General features: G+C 42.4%; 1 protein-coding gene across 2 annotated transcripts in view; it reads right to left on the minus strand.

Moving 5' to 3' along the window:
- Nucleotides 1–6,868: 6,868 nt before the first annotated feature.
- Nucleotides 6,869–26,938, minus strand: part of RUNX2 (RUNX family transcription factor 2) — a 148,618-nt gene continuing 128,548 nt past the window's right edge. For both annotated transcript variants that reach the window (XM_035321097.1, XM_035321096.1), the window contains one exon: nt 6,869–7,738. In XM_035321097.1, the coding sequence (XP_035176988.1) occupies nt 7,056–7,738 (683 nt within the window). In that variant the 3' untranslated portion in view covers nt 6,869–7,055. The remainder of the gene's footprint in view (nt 7,739–26,938) is intronic.

Here is a 26,938-nt window from a genome sequence, read left to right on the forward strand (position 1 = left end):
TTTTCCTGATGTGCAGCCTAAATTTTCCTTGGCTCACATTCATCCCACTACTTCAGTTAAAACCTCCTAGTCAGCTCTTAACTTCTACCTCAGGCCCTTTTCTTCCACCAGAGGAAACAAATGAGTCTGATTGAGTCAAGCCCTGTATGTTTAAAAAATAATGACACCCTTACCTCCTAAGACTGATAGTCAATACAGAACTGAAGTGAAATGTACACAAATTGCCCTGTTTTATAGTGAAGAAATGAATAACCTCCTGGTAGCTTTTATCACATCGGTTGGCATGGCTTGAAAAGTCCAACATATGCTGCCATTAACTAAAACACACGGAGTCAGGTCCCATCTGGAATAGATCAAATTATTCTGGCTGGTCAATCAAAGCTCAAAGTCCCATGGAAGTTTATATCACATGTATACCACTTCACCGATGGCATACAGCACAGGCTGTGGGACACCAGACTTGTGCCACCAACTCTTTCACTACTCTGGAGGATGTGGAAGAAACTGTGAGGTATGGATTTCGGCTCAGAGATGGCCAAGTTAACTTCAGAATTCAATTTATACTGCCAGCAGAGCCACACAAGTATCGGGTGTTTTGATTCTGCTGACTGGGAGAAGAAATGTCATTTTCTATTGATCGCAAAATAAGTACTGTCAAAAAAAATGTTGAGGAAATAGATAAAGTAGCAGTGTGGATGAAACAAAATTCTTCAATTAATTCTTGAACTACTGACATGGTTTTAATACATTTAATAAAATAAATATAAGGAAACATAGTCTTGGGCATTTTTCAAGTTTTTCAGGGCCTCTTATTTTTGTTTTGTGACAAAAGCAATTTGTTGCTCTCACCATGAATCACCAAGTGCTTCAGCTGGCCCAAATCCACATTTTTTTCTGTACAAAGTATGTTTTGAATGACAGCTATAAGCAGTAAAGCCCTTTGTGAAGGCTGTTCCAATAAGATCTGTCTCTGAATAAACTGAAACTTCAGCCAAAGTTCAAGATAAATGGGAAATCCAGACAGAATGGTAGATGGGGATGATGCGGATCACATCAGATGTCGACATTATGCGATGTACAGCAAGTGTCTGGGAACCACTTCCACAAGCAAAAGCAGTAGTGAGAAGTTGCTGCTTCTGCCCAGCTTATTTTAGAGAGACAGCCTGCAGCAAACCCCAGCAAAATGTTGTGGTATACTTTTCTCTCTTCAACTTCTACATTGCTGAATTCCTCTTTGTTGGGACAAAGATTTCAGTTTCATGATATCATTTGCTATTAATAATTACTGGTGCCGTTACAGTGTTTAAAATCCCCTTCTACACTAAGCTCTTCATGATGGCAGAAGAAAAATACAGTCCTTGCCCTGAAATTGTAAAATGTATGGATGAAGCAATAAATGAGGGCAGAGAGCTATCAGAGTTATGGAGGAACAGCTGGACAGCATTTCTCAGCACTGTGGTCCTGATGTATCTGGAAGAAAGAACAGTTTCATCCATTCACTCCTTCGCAAAACCTGGCACAGAGTACATCACCTTTATTTCCTTTGAGAGGAGTGCCAACTGCCTTGTGTCTCAACGCCTACCAGTTCACAGCCAAGCAGAGAGCTGAGCTTTAGTGTCTGCCACACTCCAGCAAGAAAAAAGAAAAAAAGAAAAATCCTGTTTCCCATGGCGGGAAATTACCAGAAGCACCAAAGCAAGCACAAAATATTGTGTCTTTTAACTTGTGTCTAGGGTCATGTGAGAGCAAAGTGTCCCAGCTCAGCCACTGGGGTTTGTTCCACTCGTGTGCAGTCCGGGAGCAATGCAACCTACCTCGGCGCATCTCTACCCCAGCTGAGGCCATACAGGTACCATGTTTCTGCTGCATCCTGTAGGTTATGAGAGCAGATGGACAGGTATGAAGCATTTGCCTTTGTTCTCAGAGCCACCCGCTCCCAGGTGATGCACAGCCAGGCATCAGCACAGCCACTGTGCCTGGGACAGGGACAGCCACGGCCTCAGGATATTCTTTGTCATGCTGGCAGTGTAGGATCTTCTGCCCCATGACAGCCAAAGAGCATATGTAACCAAGCTTGCAGCTGTGGGTTCAGGATATAGCCTTGTGGTTAAGGGTGCAGCAATGCAACCAATATGCCAATACAGGTGTCCTGGCTGACTGCTCACAGACTGAAATAAATTCAACAGAAACCCAAGTGATTCTACAAAAGACTGTAGTGAAAGGTCTGGGAGGAAGCTGGAGGCACCCTGGCCGTACAGCTTTGTAGGCAGAGATGGGTCTCCACAGGAGCACCTGCAGATGGTACCTGTGTTTGGTGTCCAGACAAAGCTATGCTGAAGATCCATCTCATCTGTAGGAAGGATCTCACTCCCAAGCTCTGCATGCCACCAGCTTGCAGCTGGGCTATTACAAAAGAATGCCCTCCCTTGCATTGCTTCTTTTACCCGAGGATTCAAGTGTCATTACTGTGAATGTGTGTGCAAATATTTGAAGAACAATGTGTGCTAGAGAAAACAAAGTGGAAAAACCTCATGGCCTCCTATTCCTCCTGGGTAAACCTGTGATTTCTCCCACCTTCTTGAGTTGCAGTCTCATACAATATTGTACAGCCTGCTGACTCCATAAATAATTCCTGCTGGAGCAGCAGACACTGAGCACATCACTCAAATGCCACAAAGTTGCTCAGCTTCCAGTCATGCATCCTGAGGAGTTTAATCTCTGGGAGAAGGCAATGACCTGGTTGTCCCAGCGGGTGCTCTCCTGGCACAGGATAACTCTCCTGGCCCAGAGCTGGAGCTGGATATTTTGCAGGGTTTCCAGTTTCACTGTCAGTCCTATTCTCCTGGGTCCCCTGTTCCTCTCTTCCAGCTCCTCACATGTCTATCAGGGCTCTATTAATGTTATTTCCCAACGCTTCACTAGTTGGAAATGAACTGCAATTACCAAGCAGAGGATCCTTTTCATTTACTTCAAGCCATCAAGAAGTTAAGCACCTGGTTTAAAATTCTTGTCTATAGTCAGGGGAGAGGGATGGACACTTCCAGAAGGCAATTCATCCTGTTCATTTTAAATGCCTTTCTGAGGCTAGGATCAATCACACACTGAGAGCCCTTTCCTCCCCTTGACTGAAGAGGAACCTACAAAACCAAGTTTTTGATAATTAAAGTGTGGTGACATGAAACCTATCCTCAACATTTGCTTATAAGGCAGCTGTGAAACATGAGATCAGTGTGTTTAGGATTTCGATGGTGGAGACAGAAAGGGATGTGATAGTCACCCAGCCTGACTCTAAGAATAACATCCTGGCCTCTAACTTTTAAGTTTTGCTCATCTGGCCTGTTTCTGATTTTTTTACTAGAAATTCAGAGTTGCATCTGTCAATTGTAAAATGAATCTTACCCCACAGATTGCTGCCTCTGTCCTTCACAAATAACAAGGCTGTGGAAGAGGAGGAAGAAGGAGAGACTGATGGTGTCCCAGAAGAGAAGGCCAGCAGGAGACATTCAATAATTTATCAAAGACCAGAGTGTAAGCCCATGAGGTTATTTCAGGGCAGGACATTGAAGACGTATACACACACACACACACAAAAACATAAATTTTGGCCCCTTGTTCTCCAAATCAAAATGAATAAAATTCAAAATGAATAACTAAGAGAGGAAAGTCTCTTGCACTGTCTTGGGTCATGAGGCCCCGTCACGTTGGAGCATGCTGTGCAGGATGTGCCACCTCCGCAGGTGCTGTGACATTCTGCGGGGACAGCGCCAGCTGCACCGGGGTTTCTGTCCTCCCCAGCCACTCTGTTGCCCGCTTCAGATGTTTTAGGAGACTTTTGCTTGTGAGCTGCACGCCAGGTTTCGACTGTCAGAGTAGCATGTGTGCGGCAGCAGCTCAGCAAGGTGCAGCAGGGCGGCAGCTCGAAGCCAAAATAGGCGGTTGCAGATGAAAACCAAGAAGAGCAAACAAAACCTATATATATATAATGCGCTTTACTGAATGAAGAGCCTGTGGGCAAGACGCCCCTTTGCTTAACCCCTTGGTGCCCCAGTGGGGCTACCCAGGGACTGCACGGACGTAACTGAGCTGGGTTTCACCTAGATAGTCCTGACATTACCAGCAAGAAAAGCACTACAGCCCAGAGCCACACACAAAACCTAAAGGCAAATTTGGAGAAGTGGATCCTGCAAACATCAGCCCTAAGCCCCACAGCACCTCTCGTTTTGGGGATCCCTACCCATGGACAGACTGCCTTGGTGGCTCTCCAGCCAGTGGTTGTACCCCTGCAAGAGCCAGCGGTGGCTGCCTAATAAATCTGAAAATCTTTAGTTCTGGCTACAAGCGCTGATCCCGCTTTGTTGTCAGGATGCCGCAGGACCAGACAGCTTGGAGTCTAGTCAGCAAGGGTGTTCAGCATCTAATATCTTTGGCTGTGGCACCACAGAAGTCTCGGCTCTTTGGGGAAGAGGCTTGAGAAGAGCTCTTTTCCTTCCCTGCCAGCTGGATTGCAGTCATGGCATTTCTTGAGAAAGAAGAGCATTGCCTTCACAGCTGAATATCTAATGCTATTTGTGACTTCTCTGGACTTGTTACAGATGTCATGTAAACTGTTCCCATTCCCTTACACACCTAAATGAAGCCTGCTCTAACCTCGTTTGACAAGCACTAGCAGTTGCACAGTAGGGTCTCCTGAAGCTGCCTGCACAAAGAATACGCCTGTATGTCTTGTACAGGTCCAGAAAACTCCACTGAGATTTTCATCAATTGTAGGCTGAGAAAGGTCACTAACTGGAAAAAAAAAAAAAAAAAGATAAATCAAGTAAAATTACACTGACATGTCCTTATCAGAAAGAAAGAATGGGAGAATATGCTGTTTAGTTCCTACCATGCTAAATTGAAGGAGGGAAAGCTGGTTGAAAATGAAAAAGATTCCTATTTATTTGTTTGCTTATTTGTTTTTAATCATAGAGATTTTCCCATTTTTCCTGTTTTCCCATTTTTCTGTATTGTCTACTAAAAGGAGGGAAAGTGAAAACTTTTCTTTACTCTCCCTCTCATTTTATTTTATTTTATTTTATTTTATTTCATTTAATTTAATTTAATTTCATTTCATTTCATTTCATTTCATTTTTTTTCCTATGGAAACTGCAATAGCCAAATCAAAAGCCAAACTGTTTCTAAGACACTCCTTTCATCTTATTTTGTTTAAAACACTAACAGGTAAGGAAGGCTGTCTATGAAATGTCTTTCTTTTCAGCTTTTTGCCAAACAGATCAGAAGAAAAAAAATATCTGATCAGCCCTAGAAAGAAACATGATCGAACAGCGCAGTTGCTTTGTCTTTCAGGCACAGACACAAAAATATGGATAGGTTTATATATAAATATATATACAGTAACCAAAACCTCAAATTCAAATACACCTGAGCTTTAGGGAAGTTTGTATATTCATTCAATCTTTGTGGCTTAGGCTCATCTGTAACAGAAATATTTGCAGATATACAGAGTACTTCCTCTTTAATCTTATCTGGTGATCTGTCTGTTTGTCTGGGTTTTTCCTGGAGATGGCCTCAGATCCTGATATCTAAGGGCTGCACAGCTAAATTAAGGCAAGCTCGTACCGAACTTCACAGAGGGCTTTCTTTGCTCTTGTTTGCTATTTGTTCATTTTAATTCATTGGGGTGAAAGCCTTATCAGCCACGTGGCCCAGCTCAGCCTCCACTGGCCCCATGCTTGGCCCATCTTCAGGACAATATTTTATTTTGACTGATGGATATTTGCTCTACAGGCCAATTTTTTATTTATTTTTTTTGCTGCCAAGCCAGGCAGCAGCCAAGGAAACCTCACTGGCTGCTCCTCAAGGTACAAATATTGGAGGGATGAGAGATATTAGTGCTCCAGAGCTCTTCCCCATGTCTCCCATGCCGACTATCCACGAAGAGGATTGCTCAAGGTTTCACGCCTTTGGTTCCACCTGTAGGCAAGCCGCTGCAGCTTAGCAATAGGGAGAAGCTGGTGGGTTGATCCACCTGTGCCTGGCTAATTGGTGTAAATTAGCTCAGCCCATTTAAAAAACAAAACAAACAAACAAACAAAAAACAAACAAACACAAACACAAACAAAACCAAAAACAAACAAACAAACAAACAAAAACCCAAAAACAAAAACAAAAACAAACAAACAAACAAAAACCAGGTATACCTGATAGACTCCAGCCAAGTGCTGCACTGCTTTCAGTTCAGGCTCTCAAAGGACAAGAAGTTGAAGAGGATGTTTCATAGCTCTTCAGACCAAATATTGCTGAGACAGCTACCTTGCATTGTATTTTGGACATTTTATCACAAAAAGCTACTTCACATTGTATTTAAGACAATTTATCACAGCCCTTACCTGTGTTGGTAATTACAATTACCCTGAGATTTAATGCACCGGGAAATGCTCCAGCTTCAACAGAGCAGTGCCACGCAGCTTGGCCTGAGAGAAACAGGAATTTATTTGCAGATTTGTATTGTGTACTTTCCTGTCTGTGTTCCCCCATGCTGCTCTGAGGGGTTTTGTCACCTCCCTGAGCATTTTGTCGTGGGTAATTTCTCACCACTTCAGATTTTCCACATTTTCAGCGCAAAACCTCACCAATTTCTGAGTGTTCATGTGGTTAATGGGTGAGAGGAGGGGAGCAAGCACATCTGAAAGGAACACAAGAAATATAAACAATTTTATTAACAAGACCACAAAACTATTCTTTTTTAATATATGCAGCTGTTTACAAGGAGGAAATTAACAAATAGGAAAAAAACAAAAACAAACAAACAAACCAAAAAAAAAAAGCAGACAAACAAACAAACAACAACAGCAACAACAACAACAAAAAAAAACAGTGGGGTTTGTCATGGCCTGTGTCAGAGAACACAGAAATGAAATGGCACAGACCGTATGGGCAGGTTTGCAGAGTCCCTTTCCTCCAGACATCCCTGGTGGGGTGTCCCCACTTAATGTCACCCCTGTGATGTCCCCAGATAATATGACCATGAGCGGGGTGAGCCAGTGCAGGACTGGGTACTATGGAGGTGGGGTGCCACGCGCCTCCTGCTGCGGTGCCAGCGAGGCCGCCAGCTGGGTCAGGGCTCGGGCGATGACGGAGAGATGGCTGTTCATGGTCCGCAGCTCTGCCAGGATGTCGCTCACGTTCACTGACGCCTGCTCAGAGCCTGGGGGCATGGCGTGAGCAGCTGATGGTGGGGATGCAGTTTCTGGAGCTCCATCTCCTCCAGATGACCCTTGGTGATTTCCATCCCGGGAGGGCTGCGGGGGCGTGCTGCTGCATCGCTTCACGCCTTCCAAGGAGCACGTCCTTATGGGTGGCTGGTCTTCCTCCTTCCCTCGAATGGTGGCGAGCGTGGCAGAGGCAAGGAAGGGCAGCCAGTTGATGAGGTGGGTGGCACCGCCAGGTGGGACCACCGGCAGGTAAAGCCCAGGGTGCAGGGATGAAGTAGAGGCAGGGGGTGCAGGAACAGAATGGAGTCCAGCATGAACTGTGCCAGCAGAAGCTGATGTTGATGGCGAGATAGGAGGTGGTTTGGGATGTAAGGCTGCGACACAGGCAGGTAATGGTGGTGAAAATGATGTAGTACCAGGATCAGAGGAAGAGGAGGGTGATGTAGGAGCTGTGAAAGGTCCAGGATCTTCAGAAGTTGGTGGTGAAGTGGCAGCAGGTGGGGCATCTGGTGTGCAAGGCTCTGAGTCTGCAAGGAAGATACATCATGGGACTTGAGTCACACAAATATAAACAGACTGTTGCTTACTTTAACTTCAGTGGGACTAGGCATCTTTGATGCACAGGAGAATTTCTGCTAGTAATACTTTCTGTAGGCCAACTAGACAAACTCAGAGCTAAGAGACCATTGTAGGTAAACATGCAACTTAACATTATAAATATAAATATATAATATATAAATATAAGTATATAAATATAAATTGTCCTTCCAGTCTCATTCTGCCTATGGGCAGAACTCCACATTGTTCTGACTGACATTTCATGGGTATGTATCTCTCCTGTGAGAGATACATACAGCCATACATACAACTCTCCTGAGGGCTTGCTGGAGCTGCAGTTAATTGCTAATTCATAGTGTCCCAGTTTTCAGCATTCCAGTTTGATTGAACAGGTCAACACTAGAAGCAGCAAAAAGCTCGTTGGTGGCTTAAACTCTTCAACAATTTTATTTTTGTGTGGAAGCATGAGAGGATACCCAATTCAACTTACATGCAGATCCCTGTCTGTAGATATTTAGCAGCTTCAGCTATGTGAATCAACAAAGCAGAGGGTGAGAAAGAAGCTGTTGATGCTGTGCATCCCAGCTTGATACCTATGCCAGTCTACGAGCAGTACAGTGGACCTCCTCCAATGTCCGCTGAAATCATCAGAAACATTCATGCTTGGACTGAGTCCAGTGTATACCGTGTAAGATGATAAAGTAGCCTCTGGGGAATATGCAAAAACCTGGCAAGCCACATTATGGTCCTAGGTGTTGTACCCACCGTGCCCAGTTGGTAAATACTTTACGGTAAGGATGATCTTACTTTTACAACGATTCTGAGAGCCAGAAACATATTAGAAAACATCAGCCTTTCAGCAGCCTCAAAGATCTGCATACATGGAATTACTATACCATGGCCAGGATTTTTATTTCAGCATTGGGAATGCATTACACAGAAGGTGGTGAGATGCTTCAAGAATGGTCTGCATAAGATAGATGGATTTTAAAACTACTTCTGTTGCAATTAGGTGCAAATTTTGAAGTACTTCTGTGGGTACAAAGACAGAAATTAGTAGATTTATCTAGGTTAAGACAACCTAAAGAAAGCCAAATACTGAGGTGTTAACATCATGCTATTATTATTTCTGGCATCTAAAAAATCTGATGCTGTGAGAAATTTGTTTTTATTATAGGTTGGTTTGGTATTCCAGATAGCAAACTGAAACCGTGAGTCAAAAGCAAATGAAGGCTTTTCCTTGTCTTTCTAACACCAAACCAATTAGACATGCAGCCTACAAAAGTCCATCTTTGTTCCACATGAGACCACCATGTCTTCCCTAAACAAACACACATGTTGTTTGGAGGGGATTATGACACAAAATTCAACATGCCCTTATGTCACTGAGATTTTTATGGAAAGTTACTGCAGGTTGCTTGAGACAGTTTCCTTCCTTTGTGTATTGGCTCTCTTCCCAACACAAAGCCACTGCCTACACAGGCGCTCAATTCCTGTTCACTAGAGGTGGGCTGAGGATGCTGGATGTTGGTTTCCCAAAGTGTTATTGATAGGGTTTGGGTTTTTGAAAACAAAAACAAAAATAAAGCACAGTTCAAATCCAGGTGCCACTTCCATCCAAACCACCAAAGCTTGCAAAGAGTGAGATGAAAGGTTCAGGTTTGGCTCAACTGTAGTGTTAACCAGAGCAGCGTTTATGGTCCATATATAGCATGGCTAATCCCTGTCTACACTGGCCAAACAAACCAAATTAAGTGTAATGTTTTTCAGTATGTTGGAGAGCAGAGGAAGCTCAACAAACCTTGAGATAATCTGGTCCAGCACTGTGACAAATAAGTGTCACAAACGATTCTTAAATGGTTAAAGTCTCATCAAGATTAAAATACAGGGAGCAGTAACTAACAGACAAAAATAGAGACAGAAATCTGGTCACCAAAGGCTCTTCCTTTTAGTTGCAGTCTTTCCAAACATAGCATGGCTTCCCTATCAGAAGCCACAGCCTTGTCATCTCCCTAATCCCCCCTTAAGATTTATTTATGCCATGTAGCCTTTTAAGCACATCTTGCTCAGCTTGATCAGGCTCCCATACTTCCATCTAAGAAATTCCACATGGGTGTCTGGGTACCCGTGCAGGGAGCCCGGCACATCCAGGACATGTGGAAGCTATTGCACAGCTCCGCTCAGCAGCCGGGTGTGCACGCAGCTGATGCAGTGTAGCCCGTGCACCCGGGGCAACTGCTTGTCTGGATGGGATCTGACCTGACTGCTCTGCATCCAGCAACCCAAGCCGAGTATGAAAATTGTAGAATCACAGAACCGCTGAGCCTGAAAGCCACCTCTGGAGACCGTCTAGTCCAAATCCTCAAAACAGGGTCAACTAGGGTCAATTCTTTTTTTTCCATGGACAAAATTGCTAGGACATGTTTGAGGAAGCCCAGGAATATGGAAGACCTAACCATGATGAAGCATGTCAGCAAGCTGACACAATTGCTTGTCATATACAACAGAGTAATTCTACACATTTCATTCCCTTTCAATTTTGCTTGTGTTATCTGAATGTTGCAACTCATCAAAACTCTTCTGTTTTTGTTTATTGGTTCTGGGGTATTTTTTTGTACATCCAGCCACAGATGCCTACAGTCTGCAGTGCCTACTCCCACATACAAAGACTGACTGTTCAAGGCAGGCTTCTAGCTTAGAATAAAAGGAAGTTTACCCATTAGGTAAATTAATCTAGGACCCAGAAAGCCTGGGTTGGGATTCAGTTCTTCTAAATAACTGAACTGTAAATGTCAATGTGAAGAAATTCTCTGAAAACACCTATATTTGTTATGTTGTACATCTAAAGTCCCCAAGGGAAGTCTTATAGCCTGTAGCTCTCTGAATAGTTTCAGAGATACTTCTTGCTGTGGACATAAGGGAACTTGGTCTCATCCTTTAGGACTAGTTTACTGGCTTCATGCCATCTTTAGCTTCAGCAGCCTACAGTATAGCTGTCTACATCTCATCTAATTTCCTGCCCTTTCTTCACAGGCAGTGTATTAAATAGTTCTGGCAAGTAATACATCTCATGCTAAAGCAAACTTCTGCCAACAGGGCAGCTGAATTACCTCTTTATTGCTAGAATGAGCAATATATAGAAAATCATGGAATCAGAACAGCCCAGGTTGGAAGGGACCTTGAACGATCATCCGGTTCAACCTTTCATGGAAAAGGGTGCTTAGATGGGAATATCTATTTCTATTCTAAAGAGGAATTCTATCTAGCACCCTTTCTAACTGCTTCTTGTATTCTCAAAGAGATATATCTTCATCTCTTTGCTGACAATAAAGAAAATGGGAATAACTTAGGATAGCTAACTCAGCGATGCATACCATATCCTGGAAATGCCTAAATTTCAAAAGAAAAATCCCATGCCTAAAAATAAGATGACCTACAATGGATCTTCTATAGAGAAAGCATCTTCACATCTTTGTGATCCCCATTTGCAAGTAACAGGGAAATACTTCTACATTGCCACCTCTGAGATGACTTAGGATCTTCACAGGACTGTAAATAAGCCAGGTGATACAGTAACGAGAGACAGGATATCCTGCTATGCTGCCTGCCCATGATAATGGTTGTTACCAAAAGATTAATGGGTTGCCTGTGAGAATGGGGAAACTAAAGTTGTTTTAAATGTATTCATCTGTATGAGAAGAGCATGAATTTAACTTTTCAGGCAGTCTTGGCTATCTTAGCTGCTTTTGTTTGACTACTGATTTTATCTGCCTTGCAGCGAAATTGCTGCAAACTCTGATTTCTCAGTCCTTTGTCAGCTAACAAGGGAAAGGTCTGTAAAGGAGAAACCTTGAGGGAAAAGCAAGGGTGTGATTTTCCACTGACTGGCATGCTGCATGGGACTCAGCTCATCTGACTGTAGCCATTTATCTGGCATTTAATGCAAGCCAGTCTTCTGGGCTCCAGCAGAGAAAGCAGCACCTCTGGGAATAAGCTGTCCCAGGCTATCAGGTCCCTACGAAGGGTGCGACAACCGTGCGCTGGAGTGTCCCTTCCCCTTCAGCACTTCTCATAAGTCAGCTATCCTAGCTGGGCTAACTTCTAAATGGTGGGAGTTGGGTGATTTGTATATCGATGTATTGAGGAAATTCTTATTGAATTAGAATTTTAAGTGGGCAGCGTTGCCTCTGCATTCCATGGAAGGCATAAAATCATGCAGCTAAGGTGTAAGGTGCAAGAGAGCAGAGGCTCAGGCTCCCACAGTGCTTCAAGAAATGAGCTGGAGGTTCAGCAGGTGATAATCTTCTAACTGAGTCAGCACTGATCAGATGACCTATTTCGATGATAAGGATGTTCAGGTGCTGAAATGAGTAATGCGGTCCCTCCAGTGATGCAGCAACTGCAGGAGGCCTTTGTGCACCCTCCTTTCTGCTTTGGTTTCTGCAGTTGCTCTCGAGTTAGCAGTGTGTGTGTGTGTGCCTGCGAGCCCGAGTGCGTGCACACACTCCCACTTCGTATTGCAGCTGCTTCCCAAGAAAGTCTAAATATACTCCTGCCTCCTCTTTCTGGTTAGAAGTGAAACTGAAGTCCTGGCAGCTTGTGGTAAATGCAAGTCCAATAGCAGCATTTGCGTAAGCAAGGGTGGTACTTCTTTTGCACGGACAAATTCCATCTTAGGAATCTGAATCTGGCCTCTCAAAAGCCAATCCTTTTGTGCTGCTCAGTTTTGATTTGGATACAGAATGGCGTTTCTTCCCACTGTTGGTCTATAGTCAAGCTTAGAAGGGCTTCGTCCTGTAATTCAAGCTTGGAGGGGATGAAATTCCAGCACCAGGTTAAAGACACTGCCGGATATTGCATTAAAATAGGTCTGAATAAAATCATCACTGTGAGCACTCCTGGTCCTTGTCTACATATGTGTGATTTTAGAAATTCAATCTGGCTCCGGACATTGCGTCGAGCCCCTAATTTTCTAAGAATCCAGACAAATAAAGGCTGTGAATCCCTGACATGGTTTTGAGTGAGGAGCTTAGTTAGGAGTGCGTGTCTAATTCATAAAAGTATTAGGCAAGCTTATTCTGAAGCATTTTTAAATAAAGCAAATCACATTTCTATCCTAAGAATCTACTCTTCTCTGCATAATGGAAACATCCCAAATGAATCTATATATAGCAGATATTAGAACCTTTATTGGGGAAAAAAAAAAAAAAAAAAAAAAAAAGTGATTTAATGCAATTAAGTATGGGTACTCAATTCAGGGGTCTGGTATGAAATATTAATTTGAAAAAAATAATAATATACCATATCAATAGATCACAGCATTCAAAATCAGCACTGTTCTTCTAGTTATGAAACTCAAACTCACCCACAATTTAAAAAAAAAAAAAAAAAAAAAAAGGATTTTGGAAATAATTGTGTTACCAGAACCATGCTGTAATGGAGCATGTGGCAAAGTCTGTTTCAGAGGCCAAGACCTTTCAACAAAAATACCCTGACTCTGTCTCTCTGCTGTGAGATTAAAAACCTCCTGGTTGAATCACTTCAACAAGGCTCCTTCTGCTGGCCCTTCACTTTTTTTTGAGCATCCTAATAGCAGTCCATGAGCTACCCTAAAGATTTTAAATCGCTTATGAGTTTTGGAGCAACAGAAAGCCTTTCTGACTTCATAAACTTGTGCATCTCTTTGGATTACTATTATTTTTAAATTACTATTATTGTATTCATTAAGGGGGTCTATTTTTCTTTTTTTTCAGGTACAATACACCAGGCCTAGCTGGATCAGCTTTATGTGACTAATCACATTATGACTCCTGTGGAGCTGTGCTGTTTCAAAATTTCTTGAGTAACAGTCTGTTATGAGTACATACTTATTCCCATGTCATGCGAACAAATTTGTTCTCACAATTTGTCATGGGCCATCTGCTGTTTCATCTTTGTCTCTGGCTTAATTTCAGTGAGACTTTATTCACTTCCTGACAAAATGTGCATTTTTACACTCATTTGGGACCAGATTTTCCAGGAACCTGAGGTCCTCCTTTGACACCTATGGGACAAATCCAGATTTCTTGAAGTGTTCAGCAGCTCCTGTTGCTTCCTACAACAGCAGAGCCTCTGTGGATGCCCTGACATCTCAGCGTGGAGGAGCGGGGAAAGAGGAGGTAGGCACATTGGAGAGGTAATGCTGTTGGGCAGCCTGCAATTCCTCGTGACAATGTTCATTGCCTAACACATTTTTCCTGCTGTGCTCAAAGCGCTGCGTAGACGAGTCTCACACAGGCTGCACTTTATGGGGGCCAGACACATGAAAAATGAAATGCCTTGACAGGGTTCCCCGGCGGAGACAGGAGCAGAGCCCACTTTCATCTTTCCCATCGACTGACATTGCCGGCGCAGTTCTGTGATGGCTCCTTTACTCTACCCCTGTATTTATGCATCTTCTGAAACTGGGAAAGCCATCTTTCCTTCTCCTTTGCAGCACAGAAATAAGATAAGAGTGGGGAAGTCTGTTGTGTATAAAGAGGCTGCAAGGCTGGTGCTCACTGTAGCCCTGCAATGGCATTTTCTCTTCTCCACCCATGCAGGCTTCCCTTCCCAGCAACTCGCTGAGGATGGAGAAGTGGCTAGAGAGAGGGTTTAGGTCCTCTGAAACTAAAATTTTAAAGTTGGCTACTTCCAGAGAGCTGGAAGAAAAAGCAAAGAGAGAAAAGCATTGTAGTAGCTGATCAGGCCAGAAGTCCCTCTGCTCTTGTCTTTTGCTTCAGTGAACAGTCAGGAACTGCTTCCTCCAAGGAAGTTGCTCTCAGTTCTTCATTAGCTGTAATGCCATGGTCTGCTGCAGGAAATTGCCCTAATGTTCCACTAATGAATCAGATTTTTTTTGTCCCCAAAGAGATGTTTACACTGTCTAGGGTCACCTTTTGTACAAGGCAAACCAACAAATTTGATTTAAGATCAATAAAGTGGACTACAAATGCATGAACTGCAACTGGAATTAGAGTGGGTACTCCGTTACCTTTTGGGATCTGTGCATTAGCTACAGCACAGAGAAACCCAAAAGGCTTTTTCTATCTTCAAGCAGATAGCCCTTCCATCACGTTTAATTCTTCTGAGTCCTGTTTTCTTTCCTTAATAAGTTCTATTGTGTTTTTAAATGCCTTTATTATGTTCTTATTAACCCTGTAAACTGCCCATCTCTTTCCTTTTTTTTTTCCTTTCTTTCTCTTTCTTCCCTTTCCCCTTTTTCTTTTCTTCCTTCTTCTTTTTCTTTTTCTTTCTTTTTCTTTCTCTTTTTGTTTTTCTTTTTCTTTTTGTTTCTTTCTTTTTTCATTTTCTTTTATTTTTATTATTATTATTATTATTTTCCTTTCCTATTCCTTGTTTCTTTGGAGAGGTTTTGGTTTCAACTGCTGCAGCAATTAGTTTCCCAGGTTAGTTTTACATTATGTGATGAAGTATTTCCATTTACACAGCAGATTTTTGATACTGATGAGCCAGATAACACATCCTCCAAAACCATCTGTGTGGTGGTACTCTTCACACCTTTCTCAATATCACTTCCTGCTACATGTGGCCCTAGTATAAACTTATCAATCAGATGAAATTCAGAAGGTATTAGGAGATAAAATAAAATAAAATAAAATGAGAGAGAGAGAGAGGAGATGTCTCTTTTGCCTTTAACTGAAAGTCTGAGGTAACCAAGAATCTTATAGAAACAAACCCTGAAAGTCCATACATTTTTTCTTCTCTTTACTGATTGAGATTTGTTTAATTTCTTTATATATATGCTCTGAAGCTTTCAAAGCAAATTCAAATATTTATTAACCAAATGTAGCTATATTAATCTTTTTTTTTTTTTTTTTTTTTTTTTTTTTTTTCCCAGGAAAAGTATGAGACACCCCATGCAATCCTATGGTTTTTGTAGCCAGTGAGTCAGGTCTGGAAATTCAGTACACATGAGTCAATAAGATTTCAGGTTCCTATGGAGAGTCCGGCAAGGACATTTTTCAACCAGCAGTGGACAGACTTCTGTTGCCTATGCTACATGGCTCTTCTTGGGCTGGTTAATTAAATATACTACGTCCAGACTGGGTTCCCCCTAATCTGTGTCATGTTATGCTGCAGGTGAGATTGCCCTTCTCAAAGACTTTTAACGGCAGCATTTTCCTCTGAAGTAGGGTGACTATGTCTTTCTGACTGCCCTAGCACAAGGCTTCTGCTAAGCCTGATAGTCCATATAAGAATTTTAGATCATAGCAGACTGATAATAGTCTAGCAGTCCTTGTCTTGCACCTTTTCTCAAGCTCTTGAAACAGTACTTAAATGCAAAAGACTATGATAAAAAGTGTGGGAAGTCTCTTCTCCAACCTTTAAAAGAACCAAGGCTGTTGGCTTTCATTTATCATCAATTTTTGGGTGAAAGGGAGAGGCTTTGCAGGAGGCTATAACTAGGCATAGCACAGAAGAGCATGTCTACAAGAACAGATTGGCTGTTGTGCTGCCTAAGAGCCTGCAGGCCAAAACCTCCTTGTCAAGCTGAAGGTGGACACTTTGGCTGTACAGTAAAGAGCCCCTAGATGTGAAGATGATAAGGGAATGATCTTGACTTAAGTATATGAGAAAAGTAGGAACTAACTTTCAGAATCCATTAAATTTTCATATATTTCCCAGTATGCTTCATCCCCAGAGGGATGGTGCCATTTTCAGGAAAATAATCTTGTAGTGAAAATCCCCTGAAACCGCATAGCCTGAGGTGTTTTTTCAAGTGTTCATACAATGAAGAACTGCATGGGCTATATCTTTCCTACAGAGTTCATCTGGATGGGAGGCAGCCATATCTGAACACCTGAATTATGCCAGTCTGGACATGAGTTATCTCCCGGAATGACCCTACTGCATCTTTTTTTTGTGAACTTACCCGAGTGCGTTGGGAGAGGGGAGGAGGCATATCTCACAACTCTTTGTATTTAGATACCCTGGGATTCTTTCCCAATCTCTTCTGTCAGATGTGGGAGAACTTGTTTACTCCAAGGAAAGGCTTTCGGGAAAGTCCTGAAAGATTAGTCTTACTCATGATCTAATCTGGGTCCTCAGTGCAGAGTGGGTGAGTGCCAGCCCATGGCCAGACAGGACACAGGGTGCTTATTTCCCTCCTCAGGGCTCCTGGCCTGAACTGAAACCCCCTCCAAAGTCTGAATGAAATTTTTAACACGTCCAAAGCAAGATGGTGCCCTGAAGATATACCTTTTGTCCTAACTTTAATTTCAGCTGCTAGATATGCCCAGGCAATCATGACAGGAATCATGGAAATGCTGTCTTCACAAAGACATTTTGTCTCCAAGAACATTTTCATTTTACACCCAAGTCTAGCCGGAGGTGAATTCTTTTGTTTAATGAAGAGCCACAGCTCCTTTGGAACAAAATGTTCTCCTGTAAGCCGGGTGAGCCTCTGGTTTTATTGAAGAACAGTCCTGCAGACCAAGACAATGCTGCACTTCACTACCCTTTTTGAATTACCACTCTGTCATTTCCCAGAGGAACATGATCGGCCGACCACTAAACTCTGCTTTAAGATCTTACGCCCGATCTAAATGAGACAGAATGAAGCCCTGGAGAGATTTCAACCCTTTCTTTGTTGAAACAACATTGCTTTGTTTGGAATGTATTTGCCTTTGTACTGGGGAATGAAAATGTAACTCAGTGCCCAGTTTTGAAATATATAAATACAGCGCTTCTCATATATATAAAGAGGTCCATAGCATATGCTTTTCGTTCTTACTTTTTGTTCTTTTTTCTCTGAGATCTTCAATCAGTTTTGAAATCTTCCAACACTGAGCCTTGAGCAGCTCGGTGAAGGAGGAAGGTGTCGTTTCTGTGTTACAGGCTGGAACCCAGTTAGGAAATCTGCAGCAGACTTGAAATGAAACCCAGACCTGTTTTGCGACTCCAGCCTTAGCCTTCCCCTATGTCCTGTTCGATTAGACTAGCCAGTAGCCACCCAAATATATGTGACACCTGCTCACAGCTTCAGCCAGCGGTCCCCACAGCTTGGTCCTGAGCTTTCCGTGGGCTTTGCTTCATTGCCCTTAGATTATGACCTGAACAGATTTGGGGATATGATCCATGATTGTGATGCCTTATGGTTGGATCCTGAATTGCCAATAGTTGGACAACTGAGACTGGATCTTCTCCCTACCCCTTCTCACAAATTCACTGCCATTTTAATGCACTTTAGGGCATAGTTTTCATGAACCCAGGCTCTTCCTTTGCTATTAATGGTGGCACATCTTTATCAGCGGTGTACCAGCAAATAACTTGGGGTGTGAAGCATGTGATGAGGGTGGAGGAACAGTGCTAGGAGATCCCCAGTCCCTCGACCCTTTTCCTGCCCACCATTCCTACTGTGTGTCCTCCTGAATAACCAGCTGGAGAAGACGTTCGCCCACTTGGAGAGCAAACAAACACGTCAGCCCTACACAGAGGAACTCTTGTCTCTCCGTCAGAGTCCACGTCACTCGAATACCACTGGTCCCAAATCCCGTATGATATTTTGGGCTGTGCAGGGTGGGCTTGGACACCCGCTGGGTGGAGGGAGACACCTCGGCATGGCAGGAAGGAGTGATTCAGCCGCTCCTTGCTCTGAGTCAATATTTACCCAGGGGCCCTGGGCTTGGGGCAGGGATAATCTCCCTATGGGGACACATTCCCGCCCTCCTGAGCAAGGTAACCAGAGCCACAAGCCCGAGAGGGTGCTAGCAGCCTTCTCCTGGGACCATGCCCTCTTTTTTAAAGCTGCACTTTGTACACAAACTGGCACGCTGTGGCTGTGTCTCTTTTTCTTGCCTTTTTTTTTTTTTTCTTTTTTTCTAATTGTAGTCTGGAGTTTTCCTTAATGGGACAGAGAAGTCTTTGAGACTGGAAATGTGCTCTTCTCTTTGTTTCTGGTAAGACATAACACTGGTCTCATGGGACCGTGCTCCAACAGGGATATTTTAGTTCTGCCTGGCTCAGCTTCTTGCTGGCCCGCGGTCTGATTGCTATTTGTCACTGGGACTGCAAGCGCCCTGGAACAGAGACTGCCCTCACTGCGGCTGCTCTTCTAGACTGGAGCCCTGAATTTGGCTGGGCTTCCCAAGCGTTTCCATGAGGCAAATAGTAACACTAATTTCAGCTGGACACTGTACTCCTTGCTTACATTCCTAAAGGGCTCTGTTGTACTCCTTTTGCCTTCTTGTCCACGTTAAATGTATTTCAGCCTGGGGGTAGTTGCATCCTGCTGGCAGATGGTTGTATTCTCTGTTTGAGAGACTGAAGATGAAAAAGCACTTTGAGATCCCTTTGATAGATGGAGATTCCCTTCTGGCCCAGTCTCCAGCCATGATTTTGAGAAGATGTTGAGTATATCCCATCCTACAGAGCTCCATCTCTTATATACCAGGGTGAAAAAGGAATAATTTAATTGGCGTCAATGTTGTTATACCAGCATAATCTTGGGAGAAGGAGAAGAAATAGCCCTACAGGGCTTTTTGTTTTGTTTTGTTTTGCACTGGTTTTTTTTTTTTTTTTTTTTTTTGGGGGGGGGGGGGGGGGGGGGGAGTAGGGGGGAAGCCATGCTGACTGTAAAACCACAGCAAAATTATTTTTAAAAGAGAAAAATCTCTTTAAGACAGATCAGCCCCTTAAGAAGAGAGACAAATGGAATGAAATGCTACAGCTCAGCAAGCTCTGCGGTATTTAGTAAATAGGGCAGTTTGCTGCAAAGGGAGGAGCAAGTAGCCAAAGACAGGATAGCTGCAAAAAAAAGAGAAAGACCCAGAAAATGAAGTTGTTTATGAATTATATTATCAAAACTTGTCATAGCACAAGAGATGAGATTGTAGGGGCACGTATATTCTCAGCACATGCATGGAAAAATGCAAACCTCAGTAAGAACCACTGAGTAAACCTGAGAAAAGAAAATGACTGTGCCTGGAAATGTTTAGGGGATGGTGTTTGTCAATTAAAGAAATGAAAAGCCACCACTTGCAGTTCAGTACACAGCAAAGATGCAGGCAGACTAAGCCCAAAGAAGGAGATTTTTCTTTTCTTTCCAGTAAAATTAATGCAGGGAGATCTTGCTCTCCTTCATCTGCAACTGATTTTTTGTTGTTGTTGTTCATAAAACCTGGTGACTATTGAAAGGAGAAAGTTTGCTCTATGTGGCTGGGCAGGGGGTCACAATTACTCATGATACCAGGTTCCAGTTTGCCTTCAGGTTTGTTGATTTTGATGACAAGCCTTTACCACTCGGTTTCTTAGTTGTGTCAGCAGCTTTCCCAACAGTGCTGTGATGCTCTTTGAGTTGCACTGCGCAAACAGAAGACCAGCTCAAGCCAAAAAGCATACATTGAGCTCCGACTCCCAGCTAAGTAACCTCATACTTTGACTATGTTTGGATTCAGCCTCATGGTTTGGACTCATCTCTAGTAGAAATACACCAATGTCTCCAATGATGCATTTTAATGGAAAGAGGAAGCTTTTTAAGGGCACAATGCACGCACACTGTTGGGGGTGGTTCCTCTATATGCCAAGAAGCTTCTCATTCCTGTGGGAGCTGTTTTTTTACTCATGAGACTGCCTTAAAAAAGGGAGGGAGGGGATTTTGGCAGCTTTGGGAACTTTAGGCATGCCAGAAGGAGGAAAGACCAAAGGGTCAGCTGCCCTGTAAAAGGAGGGCTGCTTGATTAACTTTATGGAAAGAAACTGAGCTGTGAACAGAGAACATTTTGTCGTTAACAAGGAAGTCAGGAACACAGTCAGCTGGGTAGTCTGTGCTAGGTCAGGAATATCAGGAGACCAAAGTCAGAAGGACCCTGAATGCAACCAGGAACACGAGGCGATCCGGACTGATGAAGCAGCGATGTGGAAGAGCCAAGGGGCAGCTGCTGAAGTCCAAAAATGAGTCAACAAGCAAAGTCATGCTTGATACCAGCTTAGAAGGTAGATGGTAAGGCTTCCAAAGCAAAAAGAAAGAAAAACCCTGCATCCATCTATACATCTGTTCTGTAGGTGTCAATTATACTGGAAACACGGGCATGGAGACAAAGAGCCCATTCTGAGAAAAAATTGTTGCTCAGACTCTCTGGGCATTATGAAAGTGGATACACCTTTGGAAATGATTACTAAAAGCCCAAATAATCCCCGGATAGCTCACACTACAGCTAATACTTTCAATGTAATAGCAGCAGAGGTTTGGAATAAAATACACAGTCCAACATATTGCATACGACGTCAAATGGAGGCACTGCTCTCAGCCAGTCCTTGTGGCATTATAATTAGAGACAGGGCTCAATCAAAAATCCAAATGCAGAGCATTGCTGTGAGTCAGCCAAGATGTGCACACCAACATTGTCATTATCCTGAATTTTGTCATTTATAATGAAATCCAAGCACTGCAATCTTCAGGACGTTCAAAATTTTGGTCGAGAGACAACCCCAAATTTGGTATTTATCTTTGCTCTCCAAGGTCCAAATTCAGTAGTGTTTAAAACCATATCTGTTAGTCTACAGGATTTTGAAAGCTTCACTTGTAAAAAAAAAAAAAAAAAAAAAAAAAAAAAAAAAAAAGCTGCATGAAGTTGAGCTTTTCAGAATAGAGTTAGACCTCAGCATCTCAAGATCCCCTGACCCCCTGATGAGCACACATCCCCAGTTCAAGCAACCCTAACTTGACCTAAAGGAAAAACACAACACCTAAGCTCCATGTCTATGTCTGAATGAGACTCTGATGAGAAAAGGGTTTCTGTTGTTACAGAAAAAAAAAGAAAAAAATGAAAAAAAAAAGAAAGAAAAAAGAAAGAAAAAAGAAAAAGAAGCAAAGGAAACTGACTAAAGTGATTTAAAAATATGTAACCACGTCATGGCAGATGCCTGTGAAACCTAGAGTTTTGGGGTAAGATCTGCCAGTCCTGCTGAGCACACCATGTAGCACAGCTCCTTTTCTCAGCCTGTAGGAGTATTCATCTTGAGCTAAAGGTGAGATGCGAACTGTTGTAGGAAACATCCTGGTTCATATGGATTTCTTAGCTGACACGCCATATTTCAGTAAGGAAGAGTATTTTTGTAGCAGAAGTGGCCTGGGAGAACCACAAAGCAAATGCACTTGATCTTAGAGAAGTACGATGGCACGGAAGCGTGTTAGTGTGCCAGGCACAGCAGGGGCAGGGGTTGCAGTTCCCCTCTTGCTGGCCAAGGGAACATTAACAGGCAGTGCTCTTTGAAACACCAACGTACAGCCAGGCCAGCCTGGGGAAGCCAAAAATCCAGTGCAATGTCCTGTACCCATGCAGGGCCTAGAAAGCCCATTATGAGCACTTGTACCCTCTCTGCAGGTTGGTTCTTTTCATCCCCAGTCTTCCTGGTGCACTGTGAGGAGAGTCACTGTCAGAAAACTAGAAAGCCTTACCACCTATTGGCCAAGCAGCTGTTCCACTAAAGTCCAGATTATCCTGAAAAGCTGAGAAAGCACGTGAATTTTGGTTAAATTCTCAGTTTTCCTTATACATGTGCTGCAGAGATACTTTATGAAATGAGCAGTTCTAAGAACCACAGCCTGAGAAAACATACTCAGACATTATTTTTTCTTACTTTCTTTCTCCATAGAAGCAAATAAAATCACTCAAACATCCAAGTTGCTTACTCCAAGCATTGCACAGCTTTGGGGATGATCATCCTCAGTGCATCAACATCTGGCCTCTGCACCTCGTTATCCAGGATTTCTCTTCCTCCCAGGCATGGCTAATTCCATATGCTTTGCAGACAAGTTCACAAGCACAGAGTCACTAACTTTTGCCAATATAGCATCTGCACAAGAGATAAGGACTGTGCAGTAGGAGTGGTATCAGCCCCTGAAGTAACAAGTTTTAAGAAATCCCTGTGAGATATGTTGAACAAAGATGGACCTGTACTCTTAGCATCAGCATCCAGAAAGTGTGTTAAAAGGAGTCAGTAACTCCAATTTTAATGCCTGCCTGTCTCATCAGTTTGGTTGTATAGACTTGGATATCTGTACTGGAGCTAGAGCCCTCAGGTCACTGAGAGCTTTGTCTGAATGGGGATTGCTATCTGCCTCATGATTTTTCTGTCATCCAAATTGTCCCAGTCTAAGGGTAATTCTTCCTTCCTGCTGGTACGGCAATTCTTAACTCCATGTTTGCAAAACTGTTTGCAATTTTTGAATGAAACATGTTTAAGAAGTGCAAAAGAGATTTGCCACCTTTTTTTTGTATGGAGAGGTTATGAGGTTTCCTGTGATTGTCCATATTTTTGAAGATCAGTCAGCTTTTCCAAAGGATTATGCAAAGTGAAAGCCTACAATAGCAGGAGGTTGGGATCAGTGACCCAGAAGGTTCTTCCAACCCTGTGTTCCTGGAGGCTTTTCCAAGGCATACTAAAGAAGTTAAAGACCACTTGTGTGGTCTGAACTTAATACCTTTGATACACACTTCCCATTGAATTTTTTGTGACCGTCGTTTAACAGGGTAGAAGCAGGAGAGGCATAGGGCTTCTCTTAAGAGAAAGCACTTGCCACAATAATGAGAGAGAGCACCTTACAAGCTAGCTGACAGCTTAGGAAACTGAAGTAGACACACATGCCAAGAAACACCTCAACAGATGCAAACAACTTAATCTCTCTGCCCTCAAGTCCCCACCTCTAGAAGCACCACTTGTGTTACCAATGCCTGCCCAGTCCTGGACCTCCCTTCTGAAACCCAGCAGCTACAGCAGTTATGATGGTGGTTTTGTGGTGAAAACACCTGTCCATATGAAACTAATCTGGGACCACCAAGCTCATTTTCTTGTGGCAATTTACCAGCTTACCATATGGTAATAATTTTTGACACCCACTGTCTTGGGCTGGATTAAAATTAGTGATACAGTAATGGAAGATGCCTTGGTTATGCTCTTAGCCAAAGCCCATACTTTACCTAGATGGAAAGTAGGCAGTGGTGTTGCTTCCTGGTGTTGGGCAGGTATAGTCTCACCCTACCTCCAAACATAGCCCAACTGAGAAAGCCAAAAGCTCCTGATTTTCAAATGTGCTTTGCCAGCCAAAATGTCAACCGCATGCCACCCCCGAGAAGGCCACAATTCAGTGGTTGCACATCAGACCAATTGGCCCATATTTATAAAGTGCTTTGATATCCCAGATGAAAGGACGGTGTATAAATGCCCCATTCATTTAGGTTACATACAGTAGCAGCAAACAGAAAAATCATTACCCACAGGGTTAGAAAGGCATATTCCTGTTTATTAATTGAACACCACATAAAGAATGCTTGGTTAAAGTGTTCCTTTTGGAGTGGACATTTCAGTGCCTGTCCAGCGAATGAAAATAATCCTGAAAATTTGCATGGGCAAATGGCATAAACATCAAGTTTGCACAAATCCTCAGAACAAAATTCTCTTTAAAAATGCTGATTTGTTTTTTTATATGGGACTGCTCTTGTTCCCTACAAGCCAATGAGAAGTTAGGCAATCAGGACTACAGCTGGCAAATAATAATCTTAAAAAAAAAAAAAAAAAAAAAAAAAGAAAAAGGAAGAATTGCTAGAATTGCTATACTGTGAGCATCAGAGCATCAGATACTCAGCAACTTAGTATGCTTCACAATAAGCCATCTATGGATTCACTGTGCCTCTAGGTTTTCTTGTATGAATATAACTGAATGTTTGGGACTTTGAGACCTGTATTCCTCACTTCTTTCTCTATGTATCTTTGAGATATATGACCATCTCGGTTCATTTGGAAAACTATGCTAAATAAAACCCTTTCTCCCTGTCAACTTGGTATTGAAGTGCTGAGTAGATATCCATTCACAGTCCCTGGAAGCAAGCAGTGTCTTTTGTATATCATAACCATAAAAACAAATAAATTAGAAAGCAGAAAGAAGATAAGGCACAGGTTTAGGCTGCCTTTTGAAGATTTATTAAAACAAACTGATATTTCTTATAATGTGCATGTAACCAGAATACATAATTGACAATGATAATCATTAACAGGTACTAATGTTATTTCAGAACAGAGGATGGAATGAGGCAGACTAAACCTCCATGCATGCAGTAGAGGAAATCCAAGCTGCGATAATTAAATGCAAATAAAGCCTGGGGGCAAAAATTCCTGGTCTCCCTAAGATAAGAGAAATGTATTTCTACCATCTATACTTCATTTATTTCTCTTGAAGACTCTAATTTGTTTTTAAGCTAATAGATCAAACATTCTTGTCACAGTTCATACAACTGTCTCAAATATGTGAGAAGTACCCGCCAGGCGAGGACCACCAGCAATTTTTATGATTTCTTTACACTACAAATATTTGGCAGAACTGAAATCACCCAATAAAATAAACCTGTGGATTCATCTGCAGTTTTAGACTCTCTCCAAGTATTCTTTGGACTCCTTCCCAAAATAACTGATGCTCATGATATTCCAATATCAAATGAAAATATGTCCTAATTTTCATGTCTCACTACCACCGTCTGTTATTAAAGAGAAAGTCTTCTTTTCCAGAGCAAGCCAGGTGGCTTGGCGACACCCATACCCATGAGTATGTTCTGGTCCAGCAGTGCTTCTGCTCCTTTGTGGCATTGGGTCAGTTGTATTCAGCCATTATGCAAAGGCAGAACCATGGAGCAGTGGTGGTAGAAAACCATTTCTTCCAGTACCATCATCATCTGTGAGCTGGTACCCAAAGAGCTGGCAGCACTGGCACATTGGTGTCTAGAGCTGGCAGCATTGGCACATTGGTGTCTCCATCACTACAGGAGAGAAGCTTGGAATTTAATTATGGGCAAGAAGGGCTTTAGGGAAAGGTTTGGGGTCCTCTTCGGAAATGCCTTTGGCAAAAGGTAAAAAACGCCATGTTTGAAAAGTCTTTTCAGCACTATTGACACTGCAGAAGTCTTCAAATGAAAGCCCCTCAGCACTACAGAAATCTTGCAGTCACCTCTAAGAGACCAATCAGCTAATACTTTAGAAAGTCGATATCTGAGCTTTATAGATCTTCAGCTCTTCTTGATATTACATCTATGCATTAAGTATGAGTAAAGTCTTTCTCCTCCAAATCAACAAGGGATGAATTTACAAACCTCCCCAGCCTCGTGCCTCTGCCTTTGACTTGGACAACCAAACTATATCACCATTTATGTACCCCAACAAGGCATCTGGGGAGACGCTCCTGAATGTCTGAGGCTGCTCTTCCCAGGTCCTTCAAATATTTTTCTGTCTAGAAATGTCAAGCTGTACTGTTTTACCAAGTAGGCCTTGCAAATCCCATAAACTACTATACAATCTGGTGCACATTGTCAATTTAACATGTTTTCCAGCAGAAAGGAGGATTACTTTTGTTTTTATCAGTCTCCTGCCTTGTAGGTATTACTTTTTAAGGTTATCACCCACTCTGATTTTGGTAAAGCATCCTAATTTTATGCGACTTGTCTCACACCTTGTTAGACTTGCTGGCAGACTAGTTAATATTGACTAGTTGGCTGAAGAAAAACATCTTTATTCATGTAATACTCAATTAAAACTTCATTGTTTCCCATGGATCAAAATGGCATTTTGATTTAGTAGCATAGCTCCACAGCATTCATATCAAGTCAGGAGAATAGGCAAGTACAGCTGCTCAGAAACTTCCAATCTTGGTGTTTTTTGTGGTTGTTGTTTCCTTGTTCTGTTGTCGTTCGCTTGTTTGTTTTTAAATACCAAATTGTTTTGTACAAAAACAGTGCTGCTCTTAGGAAAGCTTAATCTTCCTGAAATGTTTCAATTTTCCATTAGGAGAAACTGATGGAAATAATTTGAGTTCATATGATCCAAATATTGTTCAGGTCAGGTCTAAACAAATTAAAATTTCAGTAGATCAAGCTAGTTTGACATCAATCTACTTTAGCATTACGTGTACATGCTGAGAGCTCCATATCTGTTATGAAACAATGGAGATTCACTCCAACAAGGAAGCCCAACCAATAAGATATCAAAGTCATAAGAAAATAACCTTCATAAGGTGAATAAGCAATTTCTGTAAATACAGTTTAGAGCTGAAACAGCCCAAGCAAATCAAACAAAAAAAAGTCTTTTTTTTTTTTTTTTTTCCTCACACTAACAATAAACATTTTTTTCTGCAAGCATCATGT

Source organism: Oxyura jamaicensis, chromosome 3 (genome assembly GCF_011077185.1).
Source record: "Oxyura jamaicensis isolate SHBP4307 breed ruddy duck chromosome 3, BPBGC_Ojam_1.0, whole genome shotgun sequence".
Taxonomy (NCBI): domain Eukaryota; kingdom Metazoa; phylum Chordata; class Aves; order Anseriformes; family Anatidae; genus Oxyura; species Oxyura jamaicensis.